Source organism: Bos indicus x Bos taurus, chromosome 29, assembly GCF_003369695.1.
Source record: "Bos indicus x Bos taurus breed Angus x Brahman F1 hybrid chromosome 29, Bos_hybrid_MaternalHap_v2.0, whole genome shotgun sequence".
Taxonomy (NCBI): Eukaryota; Metazoa; Chordata; class Mammalia; order Artiodactyla; family Bovidae; genus Bos; species Bos indicus x Bos taurus.
Window position 1 is genome coordinate 6261253 of NC_040104.1, and position 18175 is coordinate 6279427.

The 18175-nt window shown below is 57.1% G+C and overlaps 1 protein-coding gene across 8 annotated transcripts in view; it reads left to right on the plus strand.

The window, feature by feature from the left end:
• PC (pyruvate carboxylase) overlaps nt 1–18175 on the plus strand; it is a 102753-nt gene that overhangs the window by 66926 nt on the left and 17652 nt on the right. For 5 of the 8 annotated variants that reach the window (XM_027532854.1, XM_027532860.1, XM_027532853.1 and 2 more), the window contains 7 exons: nt 14362–14497; nt 14599–14783; nt 15161–15326; nt 15413–15558; nt 15672–15789; nt 16057–16208; nt 17653–17771. In XM_027532854.1, coding sequence (XP_027388655.1) covers nt 14362–14497; nt 14599–14783; nt 15161–15326; nt 15413–15558; nt 15672–15789; nt 16057–16208; nt 17653–17771 — 1022 coding nt within the window. Of the gene's footprint in view, nt 1–2708; nt 2894–14361; nt 14498–14598; nt 14784–15160; nt 15327–15412; nt 15559–15671; nt 15790–16056; nt 16209–17652; nt 17772–18175 lie in introns of all 8 variants that reach the window. The other 3 variants (XM_027532856.1, XM_027532857.1, XM_027532858.1) reach the window with 1 other exon arrangement.

Genomic DNA, 18175 nt, shown 5'->3' on the forward strand with positions numbered 1-18175 from the left:
GAACGCAGGTGGACAGTCGCAGGGGTCGATGCGAGGATTCAGGGAGTGACTGTCCCAGACTCAGCAGGGCTGAGGCCGTTTGCTGTTCCTGTGGCTCTGCTGGCACGTGGTGGGGAGGGGGGTTCGGGCCCCTCAGCCCCTTAGATTATAGCTACATGTGAAAGGGAAAGTCGCTCAGCCGTGTCTGACTCTTTGCGACCCCATGGACTATACAGTCCGTGGAATTCTCCAGCCCAGAATGCTGGAGTGGGCAGCCTTTTCTTTCTCCAGGGCATCTTCCCAACCCAGGGAATGAACCCAGGTCTCCCGCATTACAGGTGGATTCTTTACCAGCTGAGCCACAAGGGAAGCCCGAGAATACTGGAGTGGGTAGCCTATCCCTTCTCCAGCAGATCTTCCTGACCCAGGAATCGAACCAGGGTCTCCTGCATTGCAGGTGGATTCTTTACCAACTGAGCTACCAGGGAAGCCCTTGGACCCAGTGAATCCTGAGCCTCCCAGGCGGCTGCGGCTCACATTCGCTCGTGCTGTGACTGCCTCTGCATGCTCCCCACCCCCTAGCTCATTGTCACTTGCCCACATGCCGTGCATCGTCCAGTTTCACGGCCTCTCTTATCTGCTGCCCTGGGCTTTCCCATTCTTTATCCTTGAGGGTTTGTACTGTTTAAAGAAAGATCCTTTGGGGACTTTCCTGGCGGTCCAGTGGTTAGGACTCCACGCTTTCACTGCCGAGGGCCCAGGTCTGATCCCTAGTCGAGGAACTTAATTTCCCACCAGCCGCACAATGCAGCCAACAACAGCAAAAAAAGATCCTTCCGCTGATGGGCTTCTCTGAAGGCTCAGCTGGTGAAGAATCCGCCTGCACTGCGGGAGACCTGGGTTCGATCCCTGGGTTGGGACGATCCCCTGGAGAAGGAAAAAGCTACCCACTCCAGTATTCTGGCCTGGAGAATTCCGTGGACTGTATAGTCCATGTGGTCGCAAAGAGTCGGACACGACCGAGCGACTTTCCCTTTCACTGATGTTTTAGTGGGATTGCAGAAGGGTAGAAATGAACCCCTGTGTTTGATTCATACATTCACCAGACCTAACTGTTACCACAGAACTTTAAGTCAGTGAAGGGATAACAGTTTATTCTGGGGTTATCGGTCTTATATTACTGGCTATATTGTCTGTATTTTTCAAATGTTTCATAAAAGAAAGAAAAAAAAGGAAAGAAAGTGTCTCTTGATCCTAGTACCCTCTAGCTCATCCTGCACCTCTCTTCTTATTTCCACTTTCCTAACATGTTTGTCCAGACATTCAGTTCAGTTCAGTTGCTCAGTCGTGTCCCACTCTTTGCGACCCCATGGACTGCAACATGCAAGGCTTCCCTGTCCATCACCAACTCCTGGAGTTAACTCAAACTCATGTCCATTGAGTTGGTGATGGCATCCACCCATCTCATCCTCTGTCATCCCCTTCTCCTCCCACCTTCAATCTTTCCCAGCATCAGGGACTTTTCCAATGAGTCAGTTCTTTGAATCAGGTGGCCAAAGTATTGGAGTTTCAGCTTTAATATCAGTCCTTCCAATGAATATTCAGGACTGATTTTCTTTTGGACGGACTGGTTGGATCTCCTTGCAGTCCAAGGGACTCTCAAGAGTCTTCTCCAACACCACAGTTCAAAACCACAGTCCAGACATTGAGGGTTTGCAATGGACACCACCTCGCCTCCCACTGACTCTTGTTGCCTTAGACACTGAACGTTCCTCGGAACCCCAGCTCTCGCGACACCTCCGTGGCCCTGGCTGGTCCCAGTTAGCGGGTGTTTCTGGCCACCCCATCCGTCCATCCTGCTCTCTTCTACCAGCAGGAGGGCCCAGACCTTCTCCTGCTCAGGACGCGGCAGACTCACGCCTAGCAGCCTCTTTGGCTTCCCCAGCTGAAGAGCTCGTGGTTAATTCCAGCTCATCAGGGTCAAAGTGGAAGTTGCGTGCCTCTGCCTACTTCCGCGTCTATGTTCCTTAACTTGGCATTGCCCCTGTTCACCCCTCCCCTTAAACAGGAATCGAGAGCCACCCTCGCCCGTGGCCTCTTCACTGTTGTTTGACAGGTCCAGAGGCGATACCCTCAGTGTGTTTCTTGCCCTCATTTTCTCTTGCCTGTGTTAGAATGGCTTCCCTGGGGGCTCAGACGGCACAGAACCTGCCTGTGATGCAGGAGACCCAGGTTCAATCCCTGGGTTGAGAAGATCCCCTGGAGAAGGAAATGGCAATCCACTCCAGTATTCTTGCCTGGAAAATTCCATGGGCAGACGAGCCTGGTGGGCTACAGTCCATGGGCTCGCAAAGAATCGGACATGACTTAGCCACTAACATGCGTGTTAGAACATCTTCCTTGTTCCTCCTCCACCTCTAGTCTTTCCTCCTCAAATTCAGGCTCCTCAGAGCGGCCCCTCTAAACTGCAAATCCCTCCTCCCCTGCCTGGCCTCCTGGGTCGTATTCCCTGACGTTGAGGGTGAGTCTGCGACCCTTGCTATACATGCAGGCTGGTGACCTGGAGTCCGAGTGTCTGCCCTTCATCTCCTGGGCAGCTCACTCCCTGCCTCTGGCCTCAGTGGACGCTTGCCAGGCTGTTTGCTCCTTTGCCTTTGCTCCTGATGTCCCCATGCCTAACCTGCCTCCTTCCTTATCCTTTGGTTTATCCCCTTGGTGTCTTTCTTCAGGAGGTCTTCCTGCCGAGTCTGCCCACTCTCAATGCAGCTGTATGTTGGCATCGGCACCGTTCAGCACAGACTCGTTTTTGCTGCCACCCACTCGGCCTTCCCTGTCCCAGAGGGGGTGCTGATCACAGTCCTAAATAGCTCCACGCTCTGAAGGCCCCTGCTGTGACCTGCTTGAAACTGAGCAGGTGAGAGAAGGGTTGTTTTTTATTTTTTGGCTGTGTACCTGTCAGCTTGTGGGACCTTAATTCCCTGACAGGGGTGGAACCCGTTCCCGCTGCGGTGGAAGCCCAGAGTCCTCACCGCTGGACCTCTGGGGAAGCCCAAGGGGGCATTTTTAACACAGCGTGCTCCCCAGTCCCTAGTTTTAGGGTCTCTGCAGGTTCCAGTCTTTTGTGGGCAACACGGGTCTGTTTGTTTCCCTGGGCTGCCTTAGCAAAGTACCAAACCTGGGATGGCTTCCACCAGCAGAGATGTGTGGTCTCAGTCTGGAGACCAGAAGTCCAAAGTCAAGGTGTCTGCAGCACCACGCTCCCTCTGACAGTTCTAGGGGAGGATCTTTCCTTATCTCTTCCAGCTTCCGGTGTTTCCCGCAGCCCTTGGCATTCTCTCCAGGCACGAGGCTGTCTTCTCGCTGAGTCTCCACGTCTTCACCTGTGTCTCTCTGTGTTCACATTTCCTCTTTTATAAGGGCACCAAGCAGACTGAATGAGGCCCACCCTAACGACCTCATTGTTGCGGATTACATTTCCAGCGAGTCACCTTCTGAAGCTCTGGGCTTGGCACTCTCACATATTTTGGGGGGAACAAAAATTCAGCCCAAACGCTGGTGTCTACTTTCCTCCACCTTGAAACTGGGGTGACCTGGGTGAGCGAGGGGGGACAGAGGGGGTCCTCTGTGACTCTCCAGCTGGGGTGAGTGTGCCATGGAGGTGTTGGGGAGTTTTCCAGACCACCTGTACGCCTGCTGTGCTTAGGTGTCTCCCTGCAGAGCATTGTCCAGCCATGTTTAGAATCTAGGCTTTAGTGCCTGTCACCCCACTCGGCCCTGAAACACTGTCCTGGTTTCCACTGTCCGTCTGGGAGCTATTTTGTTTGCTGACCTTGTCCCTTTGACCTTCCTTGTCAACACTTTGGGCTCTTATCTGTGTCAGGGACAGTCCCAGTGGCTTGCATGTACTGCTCCCAGGAGGGGCCATGCCTTATTTATCTTCGTCTAGGCGCTCACATTACTCTGCAAGTTCGTGTGGCCTGGAGTACTCGTTCATTCATTCACTCATTCATTTCCCAGACAGCTCATGTTGGTGTCGGGCACTGAACAGGGTGCTAGGGAGACAGTGAGGGGCAAAATAGAGAATCCCGTCCAGGAAGTCCTCACAGCATCTGGTGAGACGGTCAGTGAATTGTTGGAGCATCAAGTTCCCAGACACAACCTCGCCGAGAACGCACACAAGCCAGAGGACGGTGGATTGTGGCAGGGAGAGTGACCGAGCTTTGCTCAAGACGAATGGCCGCCTGAAGAAGGGTATCTGAGCTGTCTGGGGAGGTGGGGGTGTGCAGGAAGGCCTTCCTGTGTGGTCTGGAAGCATGTGGAGAATTTCAGGCGACTGCCTTCCCTCCGTGAGCCAGCCGGCGTTCGGGTGCCTGTGCAGGTCGGCAGTAGCGCTCCTTTCGCACCAGGGGGCAGTGTTTTCCCTGCAAGTCTGCATGTGTGCGTGGTGACTCTTCAGCTGTGTCTGACTTTGTGACCGCATGGACTATTGCCCACCAGGCTCCTCTGTCCCTGGGATTCTCCAGGCAAGAATACTGGGGCGGGTGGCCATGCCCTCCTCTGAGGGATTTTCCTGACCCAGGGGTTGAACCCGCGTCTCTTAGGTCTCCTGCATTGGCAGGCAGGTTCTTTACCACTAGCACCACCTGGTCTCCCTACCCACATATGAGGCTGGGACGGGGCAGCCTCTGCTGTGCCCACAAGCCCTCTCCTCACCCTCGCCTGCCTGCCGGGATCCTCACAACCTCTCCCTGAACCTCCCCGCTTCCCCGTCCACAGGCCCCTTTGGCCCAGACGGGGCCCGTGGTTGCAGTTGTCACTGTACGGCCCTCTCCCCTCTGCCTGCCCCCTGACTCAAAGATTGACCAGGGCGATACGGAGACACGGTGGCGGGGCAGCTTGGAACTGCCTCTTGGGGTGGGGGCCGGGTCGTGCTGCCCCGGGCCCCGTGCGTTTCCGCTCCGCGTCTGCTCCCGCCTTTGGCATCCCCACGCCCCTTTCTTCTTCTGTCACCTTCCCTGTTTCTCGGATCCTCCCTTCAACTGCCCCTACTCCGAAATTGCAGCCTCGGTCTGTCCTCTCGCGGGTGCTTTGATGTCAGCTGCTGCAGCCTGGCAGCTCAGGCGGTCTTCCCCTTGTATCTGTCCCGCTGGCCGCCAGCCCGGGGCCTCCATCGGACACAGTTAGGACAGCACGGAGCTGCTTGGAAGGAAGGCTCCCAAGAGCGGGCCCCATCCGTCAGCGGCTCGCTTCTGCCACAGCGTGGAGCCCTCTGCCAAGAACTCTTTTTCCGGTTCTGACCTGCTTTTTTGCTGGCAGCCAGCCACTGGGGGCCTCTGGGGGCCGGGGACAGAGCCCGGTGGGGGTGCCGGTGTAGGGGGCAGGGGGTAGGAAGTCACTGTGTGGGAAGGCGCCTCCTTAATTAATTTTGAGATTCCGGGGTCTGTTTCTGACCCACTCTCCCCTCTGCCCCCTCCCCACCTCCCGTCTGGCGCCTCCAGCCCCTGTCTGAGGTGGATATGCCGAAGGACTTGTGGCCTGGGGGTGGGCAGGGCAGGCTGTGGGCTTCCAAAGCTAACACACCAGCTAGTCACCCCCGGAGCAGGCCTGTGGCTCTCCTTTCCTCTGTCTGCCGCCCACAGTTGCCCACGGCATCTGCAGGAGATGCTGTGTGAAGAACAGGGGTATTTAGGGCAGAAGTAATACAACCGCTCTGAGGAGCACTCCTGGGCCCGCCACTTGGCCACAGCGGTCATTCAGGTGGCCGCTGACCCTGACCCCAGCGTGGCTGCCCTAGCCCCGCGGCCATATTGTCTGGACCACCATTTGGGTGGTGATGGCTCAACAGCGGAATTTTGCACTGCTCCTGGTTGCAAGAGGCAGCCTGGGAGATGTAGTTTAGGTCACGACATAGTGGGACTTCTAGAGACATCTTGATGATTTATTGGACAAATTGAAACTGCCCTAGCTCAGCAGGGACACACAGTTGCCAGCGCCGTTAGCCTGCTGTCTGGTGGGAAGTGCTGAGACCACTGGGATTCCTGCCCAAGTTGAGGCAGTGACACGTTTTCATCAGGAGTGGGCTTTTGGCTTTTGGTTTTCAAGTGCCTGCAGGCTGTGCTTCTGATGAAAGCCACGACTTCCTCCCTTAGTGAGGTGAGGACTCCCTCTGCCCTGACACAGCGGTCCCCAGTGTGTTCGGCACCAGGGACCGGTTTCACGGAAGACAGTTTTTCCATGGACGGGGGTGTCGGGGGCTGGTTTCAGGATGATTCATGTATCGTGCACCTTATTTCTATTAAGTCCACTTTACCTCAGATCATCAGGCATCCGAGCCCGGAGGTTGGGGACCCCTGCCCTAAAGAGTCAGCACTCTTGCTCTGGAGGGAGGCGTACACAGATCGGGGTCAGAACTGGCCTTGCTGGGTGACCTGGAGCGTGACTTGACCTCACGATGTCTGGTTCCTTCTGTTAAAGCTGTGAGGATGACCTGAGTGAGCAATGCAGATCCCAGGGCCTGGGAAAGAGTAGAGACCCTTCCAGCTGTGCTGATCCCCGCGCCGCCTGGCACAGATAGAGGTGGAGCTTGGCCAGCGTTGGAGGCCGTAGAAGCCGCAGGGGCAGGTCAGCGCAGGGCAGGGCAGCAGGCCGGCCCACGAGGTCGAGACCTCCCCCGCCTCGAGCCGCAGGTTGTCGGCACGCTCCTGACCGGACCGTCGGATGGATTGTCGCCGTTGTTCCGTTCTGGAAGGAGAACACTGAGCTGATCCACCCAGTGCCGGGGAGGGACTGAGCTGGAAGCGAAGCCGACTGTCTGGGGAGTCACGCTGAGCGGAGCAGGGGAGAGACAGGTGCTCCCAGCTCCCCGCTGCTCTTGCTGGTCCCAAGTGAGAGTCAAAGCTGCCTCACTCCCTGTCTCTAACTTACACGCCCGGGGCCAAGGAAAGGGATCTGTCAGCTGGCATTTGCAAAAATAGCAGACGGGCCGCTCTGGGCCTGTCGGCTCTCTGGAACAGCAGCCAGGTAAGGGATCTTGGGGCCGTGGCTGTGGCCTTCTCTTGCTTGTCACTCTCCCACCTCTGAGATCAGAAAGGGAGATTTTTCACTCAGGTGTATCCCCAGCACTAACCGAGGCCACGTGGTGTCCCTGCGGCAGGTGACCTGAGGCTGGCTGGTCCCTGGCCACCCCTGAGGGTCCTCTCCCCGCCGAGAGACCCAGCCCGTGAGGGAGTCCCATCTGCAGCAGCCTGGGGAGGGTCCACTGACGCGATGGAACACCAGGGCTTCCCGAGGCGTCAAGTTTGGTTAACGGGGGCCTCGGAGTTTTTTTTTTTTTTTTTAATTTTAATTGGAGGCTAATTACTTTACAATATTGTATTGGTTTTGCCATACATCAACATGAATCCGCCACTGGTGTACATGTGTTCCCAATCCTGAACCCCCCTCCCACCTCCCTCCCCACTTGGAGTTTTTTAAGGACAATTCTCCACTAAACTGTCAACGACCTTGAGGACTTTTGGGTTCCCATCCTGTAACCAAAACCCCAAAGCAAGGTGCTGTGTGGCTCTGCAGTGAGCGCCTGGCCCTGCCCACACCGCCCTCCTGTGACGGGGGCCGCCACCGGGTCCCTACCCTGTGGTGAGGTGATGAGGATGCTCTCGGAGCGGTGCTCGAGGGGAGGCCGGCGCGCTGAGAAAGTGGCGCTGTGAGGAGAGCCTGGTACCAGGTCCCTCCAGGGTGCCAGAGCCTGATCTCAGTCTGGGAGCCCCTCTGAACACCAGAGGCAGCTCCTGCCTCTAGAACTAGGGGAAGGGAGTCGGTGCCCTGAGGCCTTCCCCACTGTTCCCTCCCCTGCAGGCCCTCTGTTTCCATGCGGGTCTCACCAGGTGTTGCGTCTCAGCAGGTGCCTGGCTTCCTGCCTTGCCACCCTGAGCTCTGTCCACCCGGCTCCTCCCGTCAGCCCAACCCACACCCCCAGACTCAGCACACCCCGAGTGAACCATCACACGCTCAACCCACGAGGGCCCCACTTCCCAGAAGGGAGACCTCGGGGGTGGCCCAGTCTGTCCTGAGGTTTTCTCCCAGCTGGAGCTGGTTTAGGAAAGGCCTTTGGAGGCGCCGGGCAGCCGGACCTCCTGGGCCTCAGGTCTGGGAGGCGAGGGGGATTTGACGCAGGAGAAGGCTGGGTGCTGGGTTGACCAAGTTCTGAGATGTTCTGGGAACGCAGAGGTGGTTTTAGTCACTGTTGTGTCCTCAAGACCCAGGCCTGGCTTTGCCGGTCGGGGGTGGGGTCACGTGTGGCTGAGCCGGGAATCGAGCTGCAGGGCTGCGTCCAGGCTGCGAGGGGCTGTGACCCATGCCCTCTGTCGTCCACAAGAGCCCCGTCCGGCCAGCCGCCCAGACCCGCTCCGCCTGCAGGCTGACCCCCACCGCTAGCCTCGGGATGCCTCCTCCTTGGTCTGTCCGGGTCCCTGGGGATAGAGGAGCTGGGCCTTGGGCTGTGAAGCTCCTGCTGCCCGCGTGACCCAGCCTCCCTACCTCCCCTGCGATCCCAGGCATCTGACACCCCTGCTCCGGGCGCCCCTTCCCCCAGTTTCAGCCTTGGCAGCTGCCCCAGCCTCCGGCAGCCTGGGCAGGAGAACTTTGTATTCTGGGCCAGTGACCACCTCAGGCAGAGCAGAAGCAGCACCAGGTCCTGGCTGGTGAGGGGTGAGTGCTCCGGGCCCCCTTGTCGGTTGGCGGTCTTCCATGTGTCTGCGTGTATGCCCTTGTCCAGCGAGACCCCCTGGGCCGGTGCTGCCTTGCTGGTCTGGATGGGAATGAGCACCCTGCAGGGTGGGCAACAGAGGGCCTTCCTTCACGCACCCCACACTCGTCTGGGAGGAAGGACCAGGGGGGAGATGGTGATGGCAGCCCCTGTCAGTGACCCCCAGGTCGACCTGCCCAGTCTGGGGGTGGTGTTGCCCTCTTTCACAGAGGACGAATTGGGGTGCCTGGGTCTCCCAAGGTCAGATGGCACGGGGGCAGGCCCAGCTCGCTGACCCCGGGTTCACGCTGGGTTGCCGCCGGTGGACGTGGCTGCCCCCTGCCCACTCTCAACCACCACTCTGACTTCAGCGAACGATCGTGACCTTTCCCCTTCTGCAAACATCTGCCTGCCTGCCCCCGAACCCCAGGTCAAGTCCAGGCCTGTGCTTGCTTCCCTCTGCACGGGACACGGGGCGCCAGGGCGTTCAGAGGCCCCCCACCTCCAGTGCCCAGAACCCAGGTTCTTGATTTGTAAAGCAGGACGCCAAGGAAATCCTTGCTGTCTAGAGCACGTGTGAGGGTCAAATGCAAAGAGTCTGAGAGTCTTGGGCTGGATGGTTCTTGTTTCCTGACTGAGCTGGGGAGGCTCTTGGTCCTCCCTCCCCACCCCCACCCTCTGACCAGAGCCTCTAGGGATCTCTCTTTTCATTGGGAAAGGGATCAGGAAGTGTGTGTGGTAGGGGTGGGGAGAGAATATGACCTATTTACTCAGAAGACATGCGTAAGTGCCTGATGGTCCGAAGGGATAAACCCACCCACGTGGAAGAAAAGAGCAGGCCTCCCTGCCCAGGATGACATGTCCCTGGGGGTGGAGAGTCTCCGTGCCAGTGGAACCCGCTGTGAGGCTGCTCACCTGCAGACAGGGAGGAAGACCTGTAGCAGGCTTCCCTGGCCAACCGGTGAGGAAGATGCAGTGGGCGGTGGGATGAGCCTTCTGGGAGGCCGGCCCCCCCAGAAGGGGTTGTTTCACAGGATGGAAGCCAAAGCCAGTCACCTCACTGAGAGGGATGCTTCAGGAACTCCTCTTGGCTTTTTTCTGTAAAGGTCTTCTGTTTCCTCTATATATTTCTTTCTTTTCTGATTATAAATAATAATCCCCACTGGAGAAAATACAGAACGTATCAGTTTGGTTCAGTTGTTAAGTCGTGTCCAACTCTTTGCGACCCCATGGACTGCAGCACGCCGGGCTTCCCTGTCCACTATCTCCTGGAGTTTGCTCAAACTCACGTCTGTTGAATCAGTGATGCCATCCAACCATCTCATCCTCTGCTGTCCCCTTCTCCTCCTGCTTTCAGTCTTTCCCAGCATCAGGGTCTTTTCCAGTGAGTCGGCTCTTCGCATCAGGTGACCAAAGTATTTGAGCTTTAGCTTCAGCATCAGTCCTTTCAATGAGTGTTCAGGACTGATTTCCTTTAGGATTGACTGGTTTGATCTCCTTACAGTCCAAAGGACTCTCAAGAGTCTTCTCCAACACCACAGTTCAAAAGCATTGATTCTTTAGCACTCAGCCTTCTTTATGGTCCAACTCTTGCATCCTTCGGAGAAGACAATGGCACCCCACTCCAGTACTCTTGCCTGGAAAATCCCATGGATGGAGGAGCCTGGAAGGCTGCAGTCCATGAGGCTGCGAAGAGTCAGACATGACTTAGCGACTTCACTTTCACCTTTCACTTTCATGCATTGGAGAAGGACATGGCAACCCACTCCAGTGTTCTTGCCCGGAGAGTCGCAGGGACGGGGGAGCCTGGTGGGCTGCCGTCTATGGGGTCGCACAGAGTCGGACATGACTGAAGCGACTTAGCAGCAGCAGCTTGCATCCTTATATGACTACTGGAAAAACCGTAGCATAGAACATGTAGAGAAAGAGAAGGAATAAGGAAGAAAAGAAATACCTTGCCAATTCTAGAACATAGGAGTGAGTGAATGCTGAGTTCCTGCTAGTTATTTTTCTTGCTCTAAATAAAACTTCATGAGATCGTATTATTTGTCTTTTTTTAAAAGCATCATATTATATCATAAGCATTTCCCATGTCATCAAAACTCTGCCACCATTTTCCATGGTTATATAATGTCCGTTTGTATTGATGCCCTAATATTGGCTCTTTAAGTGGCTTCTAGTCATTTTCTATTGTAAATAATGCTGATCTGAACATCTTTCTGCATCCATCTTGGTTCCCATTTTAGAATATTTTGGGGTTGGATTCCTAGATTGGTAATGGCCTGACCAAGGGGCATACATATTTTAAAGGCTCTTGGTAGGTTTTGTGAATTGCTTTCAGAGAGTTGCCCTGATCTCTAGACCTCGCCTGTGGGCCTGCTTCCCAGTGGGCTGTTGTTGTTGTTCAGCTGCTAAGTTGTGTCCGACTCTTTGCTACCCCGTGGAGGGCAGCACACCAGACTCCTCTCTCCTCCACTATCTCCCAGAGTTTGCTCAGATTCGTGTCCATTGAGTCAGTGATGCTATCTAACCATCTCATCCTGTCGTCCCCTTCTCTTCCTGCCTTCAGTCTTTCCCAGCATCAGGGTCTTTTCCAGTGAGTCAGCTCTTCGAATCAGGTGGCCAAAGTATTGGAGCTTCAACTTCGACGTCAGTCCTTCCAATGAATATTCAGGGTTGATTTCCTTTAGGATTGAGTGGTTTGATCTCCTTGCAGTCCAAGGGACTCCAAGAGTCTTCTCCCCACCATAGTTTGAAAGCATCGATTCTTCATCACTCAGCCTTCTTTATGGCCCAACTCTCACGTCCGTACATGACTCTTGGAAAAAGCATAGTTTTGAGTAGATGGACCTTTGTTGGCAAAGTAGTGTCTCTGTTTTTAATACACTTTGTAGGTTTGTCACAGCTTTCCTTCCGAGAAGCAGGCATCTTTTAATTTCATGGCTGCAGTCACTGTCCACAGTGATTTCTTGAAGCCCAAGAAAATAAGGCCCAGAGGCCTTAGCAGCACTAAATCTGATTGCTCACAGCTCTGTTGCTAGTTTCATAGGCACAAGCAACACCCCCTGTTCCCCTTTGCACGTGGTGATTTCTGGTGAGGTGGGACTGTCAGCAGTTCGCTAGCCACTTGTATCTGCTGTTCACGCTTGTCCCGGAGAACACTTTGCCTTTCTTCACTTGACCCTCATGGCCATTTGGGCTCTTTCTGCTCTGCCTCGTCCCACAGATTCCTGCCTGCAGCCCTGAGCAGAGCAGGCATCTGGTGCCCAGGATGGGGGCAAGATCCATCCCCACACTGGCTCCCTGGGGTGTGCGCCATTGACCACCAGGGCCTGCCCGCTCCAGGCTGCTCTGCCGGGAAAGCACTTCCCTCCAGCTGGGTGGGCAGCTGAAGCCGGAAGCTGGTGCAGCCAGTGCTGCTGGTAGACCTGTGAGGGGGAGCTGACAGGAGAGCGTTGGAAGCTCAGTGGTTTTCAGGAAGGTGTGGAAGTCACATGTCCGAGGCCCAGCTGGTACTTTGGCACTGACTGTGAGCAGATCCTGGGGGCTCCCGCTGTGATCTCCTCCACTGGTGTCAGCTGGACCTTGGCTTATTTCCCTCGGACCCACAGACAGGTTGAAGAGGCGGCCCTCGAGTCCTTGGCCGTGGCTGTTACTCTCCTGGGGTGCGTGCCCTGCAGCTCAGATCTGGACGTGGCTGCTGCTTCCCCCGTTCAGGTTCCTGCCCAGTAATTCGCCAAAAAATTACCTGTTTTCTTGCCCATGAGGCACTAATCGTGATCTGAAAGGACCTATTTCTGTCTGGTTTTGCCCTTTTCTTTTCTCCTTCCCGGGGTCAGCCTCCTGTGAGAGCTGAGACGTTCCTGCCCTGGCCTGGTGCTGTGCCTGGCGCGGTTGATGCTTGAAGGGCTGCCTTCTCTCCCCCTGGTTGAAGGGCTTCCCTCTTTTTCTCTTTCTTCTATTTATCTCATTTCTTTTCTCCTCTTTTCTTTCTACTTGGTCTTTATTTCCCCTTCTCCGTCTTGTTGGCCACGATATGACACTGTGAGGTTTTAGCAGTATCTGATTTATTGAATAGATTTTTATGTTCTTTGGTGGTGATTTAGTCGCTCGGTTGTGTCCGACTCTTTTGTGACCCCATGGACTGTAGCCCGCCAGGCTCCTATGTCCATGGGAGTTCTCCTGGCAAGAATACTGGAGTGGGTTGCCATTTCCTTCTCCAGAGGTCTTCCCAACCCAGGCATCAAACCTGCATCTCTTATGTCTCCTGCATTGCATTACAGGTGGAGTCTTTACTACCTGAGCTACCAGGGTTGCTTATTGCGTTTCTTACTTAAAATGGATGAGTCAGGCATTTAAACTTTGTGAAGAAATAGATGACAGGCTTAGCTGGGTGGAGACCCTGGAGCAGGCGAAAAGGACCGAATGCCAGTTTGGGCTCTGCTGTAAAAGCTGTGTGACTCTGACCACATCTTTTAAAGCTTTTCCGGGCCTTGGTTTTCTTCATTTGTGAAATGAGGGGTATGGTCGATCTCTGAAGATGTTTTGCATTCTGGGAGGGAGATTGCCCTGTTGGCTTTTTAAAAATTCTTTTCATTCTGAAAAAATGTGTGTGATGTAATTTGCTCTCGTAACTGATTTTAAGTGTATAGTTAGGCCAGTGGCGTTACATCCACTCACATCTTTGTGCAACCGTCACCTCTGGCCATTTCCAGAACTTCTAAATCTCACAGAATGGAAACTCTGTCCCCTTTATTATTTTTTAATGAATTAATTAATTAATCTGTGGCTGCGCTAGGTCTTCTTCGCTGCGCGTGGGCCCTTTCCAGTTGAGGTGAGAGGGGGGCTCTGCGTGCGGTGCGTGGGCTTCTCATTGAGGTGGCTTCTCTTGTTGCCGGCGCGGGCTCTAGAGTGCATGGACTTCAGGAGCGGCAGAGCGCGGGCTCAGCGGGTGTGGCGCTTGGGCTTAGCTGTCCTGCAGCACTGAAACCCTGTCCCCTTTAAACACTAACTCCCCCACCGCCCGCCCCTGGCCCCCACCCTCCCGCTGTCTGCCTCTGTGAATGTGGTGACTCTGGGAACCTCATCTAAGTGGAATCACGCAGTATTTGTCTTTTTGTGACTGGCCGGTTTCACTGGCCCTCAGCTGGCTTTCATGACTAATTTACTGAGTAGCCCTTGTAGAAAGGACAGTTCCTGCAGTTTGAAGAAATCTGCATTTTATCTGAGCAGAGGCTGCGCTTCCGGAGGGCACATTGTTGCAGCTTCTCTCCTGGGGAGCTCCACTGTCACCCTCCCTGCCCAGCCAGACAGACCTTGAGGGAGGGCCGAAGGGGTCAGTGCGGGGCCGGAGGTTCTAAAGCCCGGGGCAGCCTGGACTGACACTGGCCTTACACACCGCAGTCACGCAGGGCTGCTTGCTGGCCTCTGAAATTGTTGTAAAAGTTTGAAGTGTGGTGCTTTAGGATTCAGAGTATGAGAGTATGAGGGTGAGCTTGGGATGCCAGTTGGGGATGACTCTCTTCCTTCGCTATAGCCGGTCAGCCTTCAGGGAATGCTGGGTCTGGCCAGGAACTGAGGCAGCGGTGGCGCTGGCCGCCGTGGGGCTGCTCTAAGCAGGCTCTGACCTCCCTCCCTAGATGCTGAAGTTTCAGACTGTCCGGGGGAGCCTGAGGCTCCTGGCTATCCGCCGGACCTCCACCGCAACCGCTGCCTCTCCCAATGTCCGGCGCCTGGAGTACAAGCCCATCAAGAAGGTCATGGTGGCCAACAGAGGTGAGCACGGGGGGAGCCTGCCCTAGCTTCTTGCCCCTGTTGCTGCGTCTCTTGGGACCCCAGGATCACTTCTTGCCCTGTTACCCTGTGCCCACCCCCAGGCGAGATCGCCATCCGTGTGTTCCGGGCCTGCACGGAGCTGGGCATCCGCACGGTGGCTGTCTACTCGGAGCAGGACACGGGCCAAATGCACCGACAGAAAGCTGACGAAGCCTACCTCATCGGCCGGGGTCTCGCCCCGGTGCAGGCCTATCTGCACATTCCAGACATCATTAAGGTCGCCAAGGTGAGGGGGCTAGGTGGGGATGGGGAACTCTTGAGAGCTGAGACTGGGTCCTGTGCCTGCCCGGCTCTCCCTCCCATTTCCAGTGCTCCCTGGCCGAAAGTCCCTGTGAAAAGGTGAATGAATGAGTGAATGAATGTGTGAGTGACTACATGAATGAGTGACTGAGTGAATGAATGACTGACTGCGTGCATGGGTGACTAAGCAAATGAATGAGCAAATGAGGGACTGAATGAGTGAGGAATGAATGAGTGAATGAGTAAATGAGCGAGTGAATGGAGCGAGTGAGGTGAGGCAGGTGGGAGGGCCTCAGGGCTGGGGGGCTGTGTGAAGGGCTTTGAGGGGTGCTCATCCCTCTGACCACCCCCGCCCGCCACCAGGAGAACAACGTGGACGCTGTGCACCCGGGCTACGGGTTCCTGTCGGAGCGGGCCGACTTTGCCCAGGCCTGCCAGGATGCTGGGGTCCGGTTCATTGGGCCAAGCCCCGAGGTGGTCCGCAAGATGGGCGACAAGGTGGAGGCCCGGGCCATCGCCATCGCCGCAGGTGAGGGTGGGGGCTGCCTAGCTCCCGCGAGGGGCTGTCTGGGTGGGGCTGGCAGGCTGTGGCCTGACCTGCCTGTCTGCCAACAGGAGTGCCCGTGGTGCCCGGCACGGATGCCCCCATCACTTCCCTGCACGAGGCCCACGAGTTCTCCAACACCTACGGCTTCCCCATCATCTTCAAGGCCGCCTACGGGGGCGGGGGCCGCGGCATGAGGGTCGTGCACAGCTACGAGGTGAGCGGAAGCTGAGGCTGGGCGGCCACCTGCCGAGGGGCCGGGGGAGGGGTGCTGGGGGGAAGGCAGAGCTCAGGCCCCACCGTCTCCTGGGCCCCCGCCTGCCCTCCCAGGAGCTGGAGGAGAACTACACCCGGGCCTACTCGGAGGCTCTGGCCGCCTTCGGGAACGGGGCGCTGTTCGTGGAGAAGTTCATCGAGAAGCCACGCCACATCGAGGTGCAGATCCTGGGTGAGTAGGGCGTCCGGGGGCGGCAGCATGAGGCAGTGGGGGCCCTGGTCTTCCTGGGCTTTGGGAAAGCTACCGGAGCTCTCCCTCTGTGGGACCTTTCCCAGGAAGGTGGGCTGCGGGTGCCGGGCTGGTCAGACCTGAGGCCTGGTGTGCTGTTTGGAGCCGCTGCTGAGCCACCCTGGGAGCAGTGCTGAACAGCCATGGTGCTCGTCTGGAGATTGGGGTGTCCAGACCCCCCGGGGCTGAGCCCAGCTTACCGCATCCCAGGGGACCAGTACGGGAACATCCTTCACCTCTACGAGCGGGACTGCTCCATCCAGCGGCGGCACCAGAAAGTGGTGGAGATCGCCCCGGCTGCCCACTTGGACCCCCAGCTGCGCACCCGGCTCACTAGTGACTCCGTCAAGCTTGCAAAGCAGGTGAGGGGCAGGGGACAGAGCTGAGAGCCACGGCGCAGTGGCCTTCTCCCCACGTGGAGACAAGGAGCCCGCTCCTGGCTCGCTTTGAGCTCCCGCGGACACAGCCTCACACCTGGCGGTCACGGGGGGCCCAGGGTGGCCAGCTGCTGCAGGGCAGGGTGGCCCAGGGTGACCGACTCCGGAAGGACAGGAGGCGGAGGGCTGATGCCAGGCCCTTGGGATCTGTGCTGTGCGGTCGCGGAGGCACTGGGTCCAGAGGCCAGGCCTGGAGACTGGAAGGGCTGTGAGGAGGAGGGAGAGAGAGAGCCGCTGGCCTTGCCTCAGCGCCCTTCAGCACAGACCGAGCTTCCGGGGGGCAGCAGGGGCTTCCGTCAGGATTAAGGAACGGTGTTCAGGCGTTTCTTCCTCACTCATGCCCAACCGTCCCCGGCATCCTGTCTCCTGCACCCCGTTCACGCCCCAGGGCCGCCGCCTCCTGTCTGCACTCTGGGGGCTGCGGAGTGAGCGCCCATGGGCTGGCCAGGCTGGAGCAGGGGCCCCGCTCTCTCTTCTTCTGGTACCCCTGACCCCAGCCCTACTCAGAGGCCAGGCACCCTGCCCCAGCCTCGGCTTCCCAGAGCCCTGAGGGGGCGTATTTTCAGGTCCGCCGTCCCCTCCGCCCGGCGGGCCCCTGGGCCTCTCTCCTCCAGGGCTGAGCCCCCTCAGGCTCCCGGGAAGCCCAGGCCCCAGACTACAGACGCTGCTGGGACCTTCCCCAAACAGAGAGCCAGTGAGGCTCCAGCCATGGCTAACATGAGGCGTTGATTAGGGTCTGATTATAGTTGAGGTTTTGCTTCCTTCATAGGAGTTTTCTTGCCTTGAGTTTGGTCTTATTTATTGGTTTATGAAGTGTCTCATTCTAGAACAGATTTGAAGGAGTGAAGTCTAGGGTGTGGTTTTGGTGGGACTGGAAGTGAAGCTAGAATGAGGCGTGCGTTTTGAGGTACAGCCTCATCTGTCGATGAGGTCCCTCTCAGATGGCGTCTCTGGGTAGTAACCAGAGGCGATGGCGGAGTAAAGCTGAGGGGAGCTTTCTGAAGACCCTCTAAGCATCAGGAAGATCCAGGAGAGGCCAGGGTACACACGGGTGGGGCCCATGTCCCAAAGCTGAGGAACCGCTGGGGGCGAGGGTGGCGTCTGGGCCGGTGGGAGCTCTGCTCAGGTCTCACCTGGACAAGCTGGGCGCAGCCTTCAGAGGCTCCCGGGAGGCCTGGAGAGACGTCCAGGCCGGGCCCAGCTGCGGGGGCTGGGCGCTCACCCCCCGGGGGCAGGGCTGGCCCTCTGCCTGCCGTCGGGTGGGGTGGGGTTGGCCAGTCTGTTTTACTATGGAAGCAGCCCAGTGGGTGAGCCTGCGCCCCCGCTGGGCGCTCACCACAGACCCCTGCTTAACGAGGCCGCCCCACAGGTGGGCTACGAGAACGCGGGCACCGTGGAGTTCCTGGTGGACAGGCACGGCAAGCACTACTTCATCGAGGTCAACTCGCGCCTGCAAGTGGAGCACACGGTGACCGAGGAGATCACAGAGTGAGCAGGGGCGCGGCCGGCGGGGCGGGCGGGGCGGCCTCCTGGGCCAGGCGGCTGCACTCCGCAGGGCGGGCATGGGAAGGGCGTCTCCCACATCTTGTGTAAGACCCGGTCGCGGGTTCCTGGGGAGCTCACTGTCCACTGATGGAGAATAGTTAGGGACCCGTGTACTTTGTTTTTTATGAAAAGTATTATTATACAAGCATCACATGCCATTGTGAGAGTTTGTACAAGGGAGCAAACGAACAGGCCTCAGGCCCCACTGCTCAGAACCAGGACGCTGGGAGGCTCCCAGCGGGCGGCTCTGTGTGCTGCGCATCCCCAAGGCATCAGTCAGCCCCAATTTCAGATGACAAAACCGGGGCTCAGAGAGGTTAAGAGAGTGGCCCGAGGTCGCACAGCTG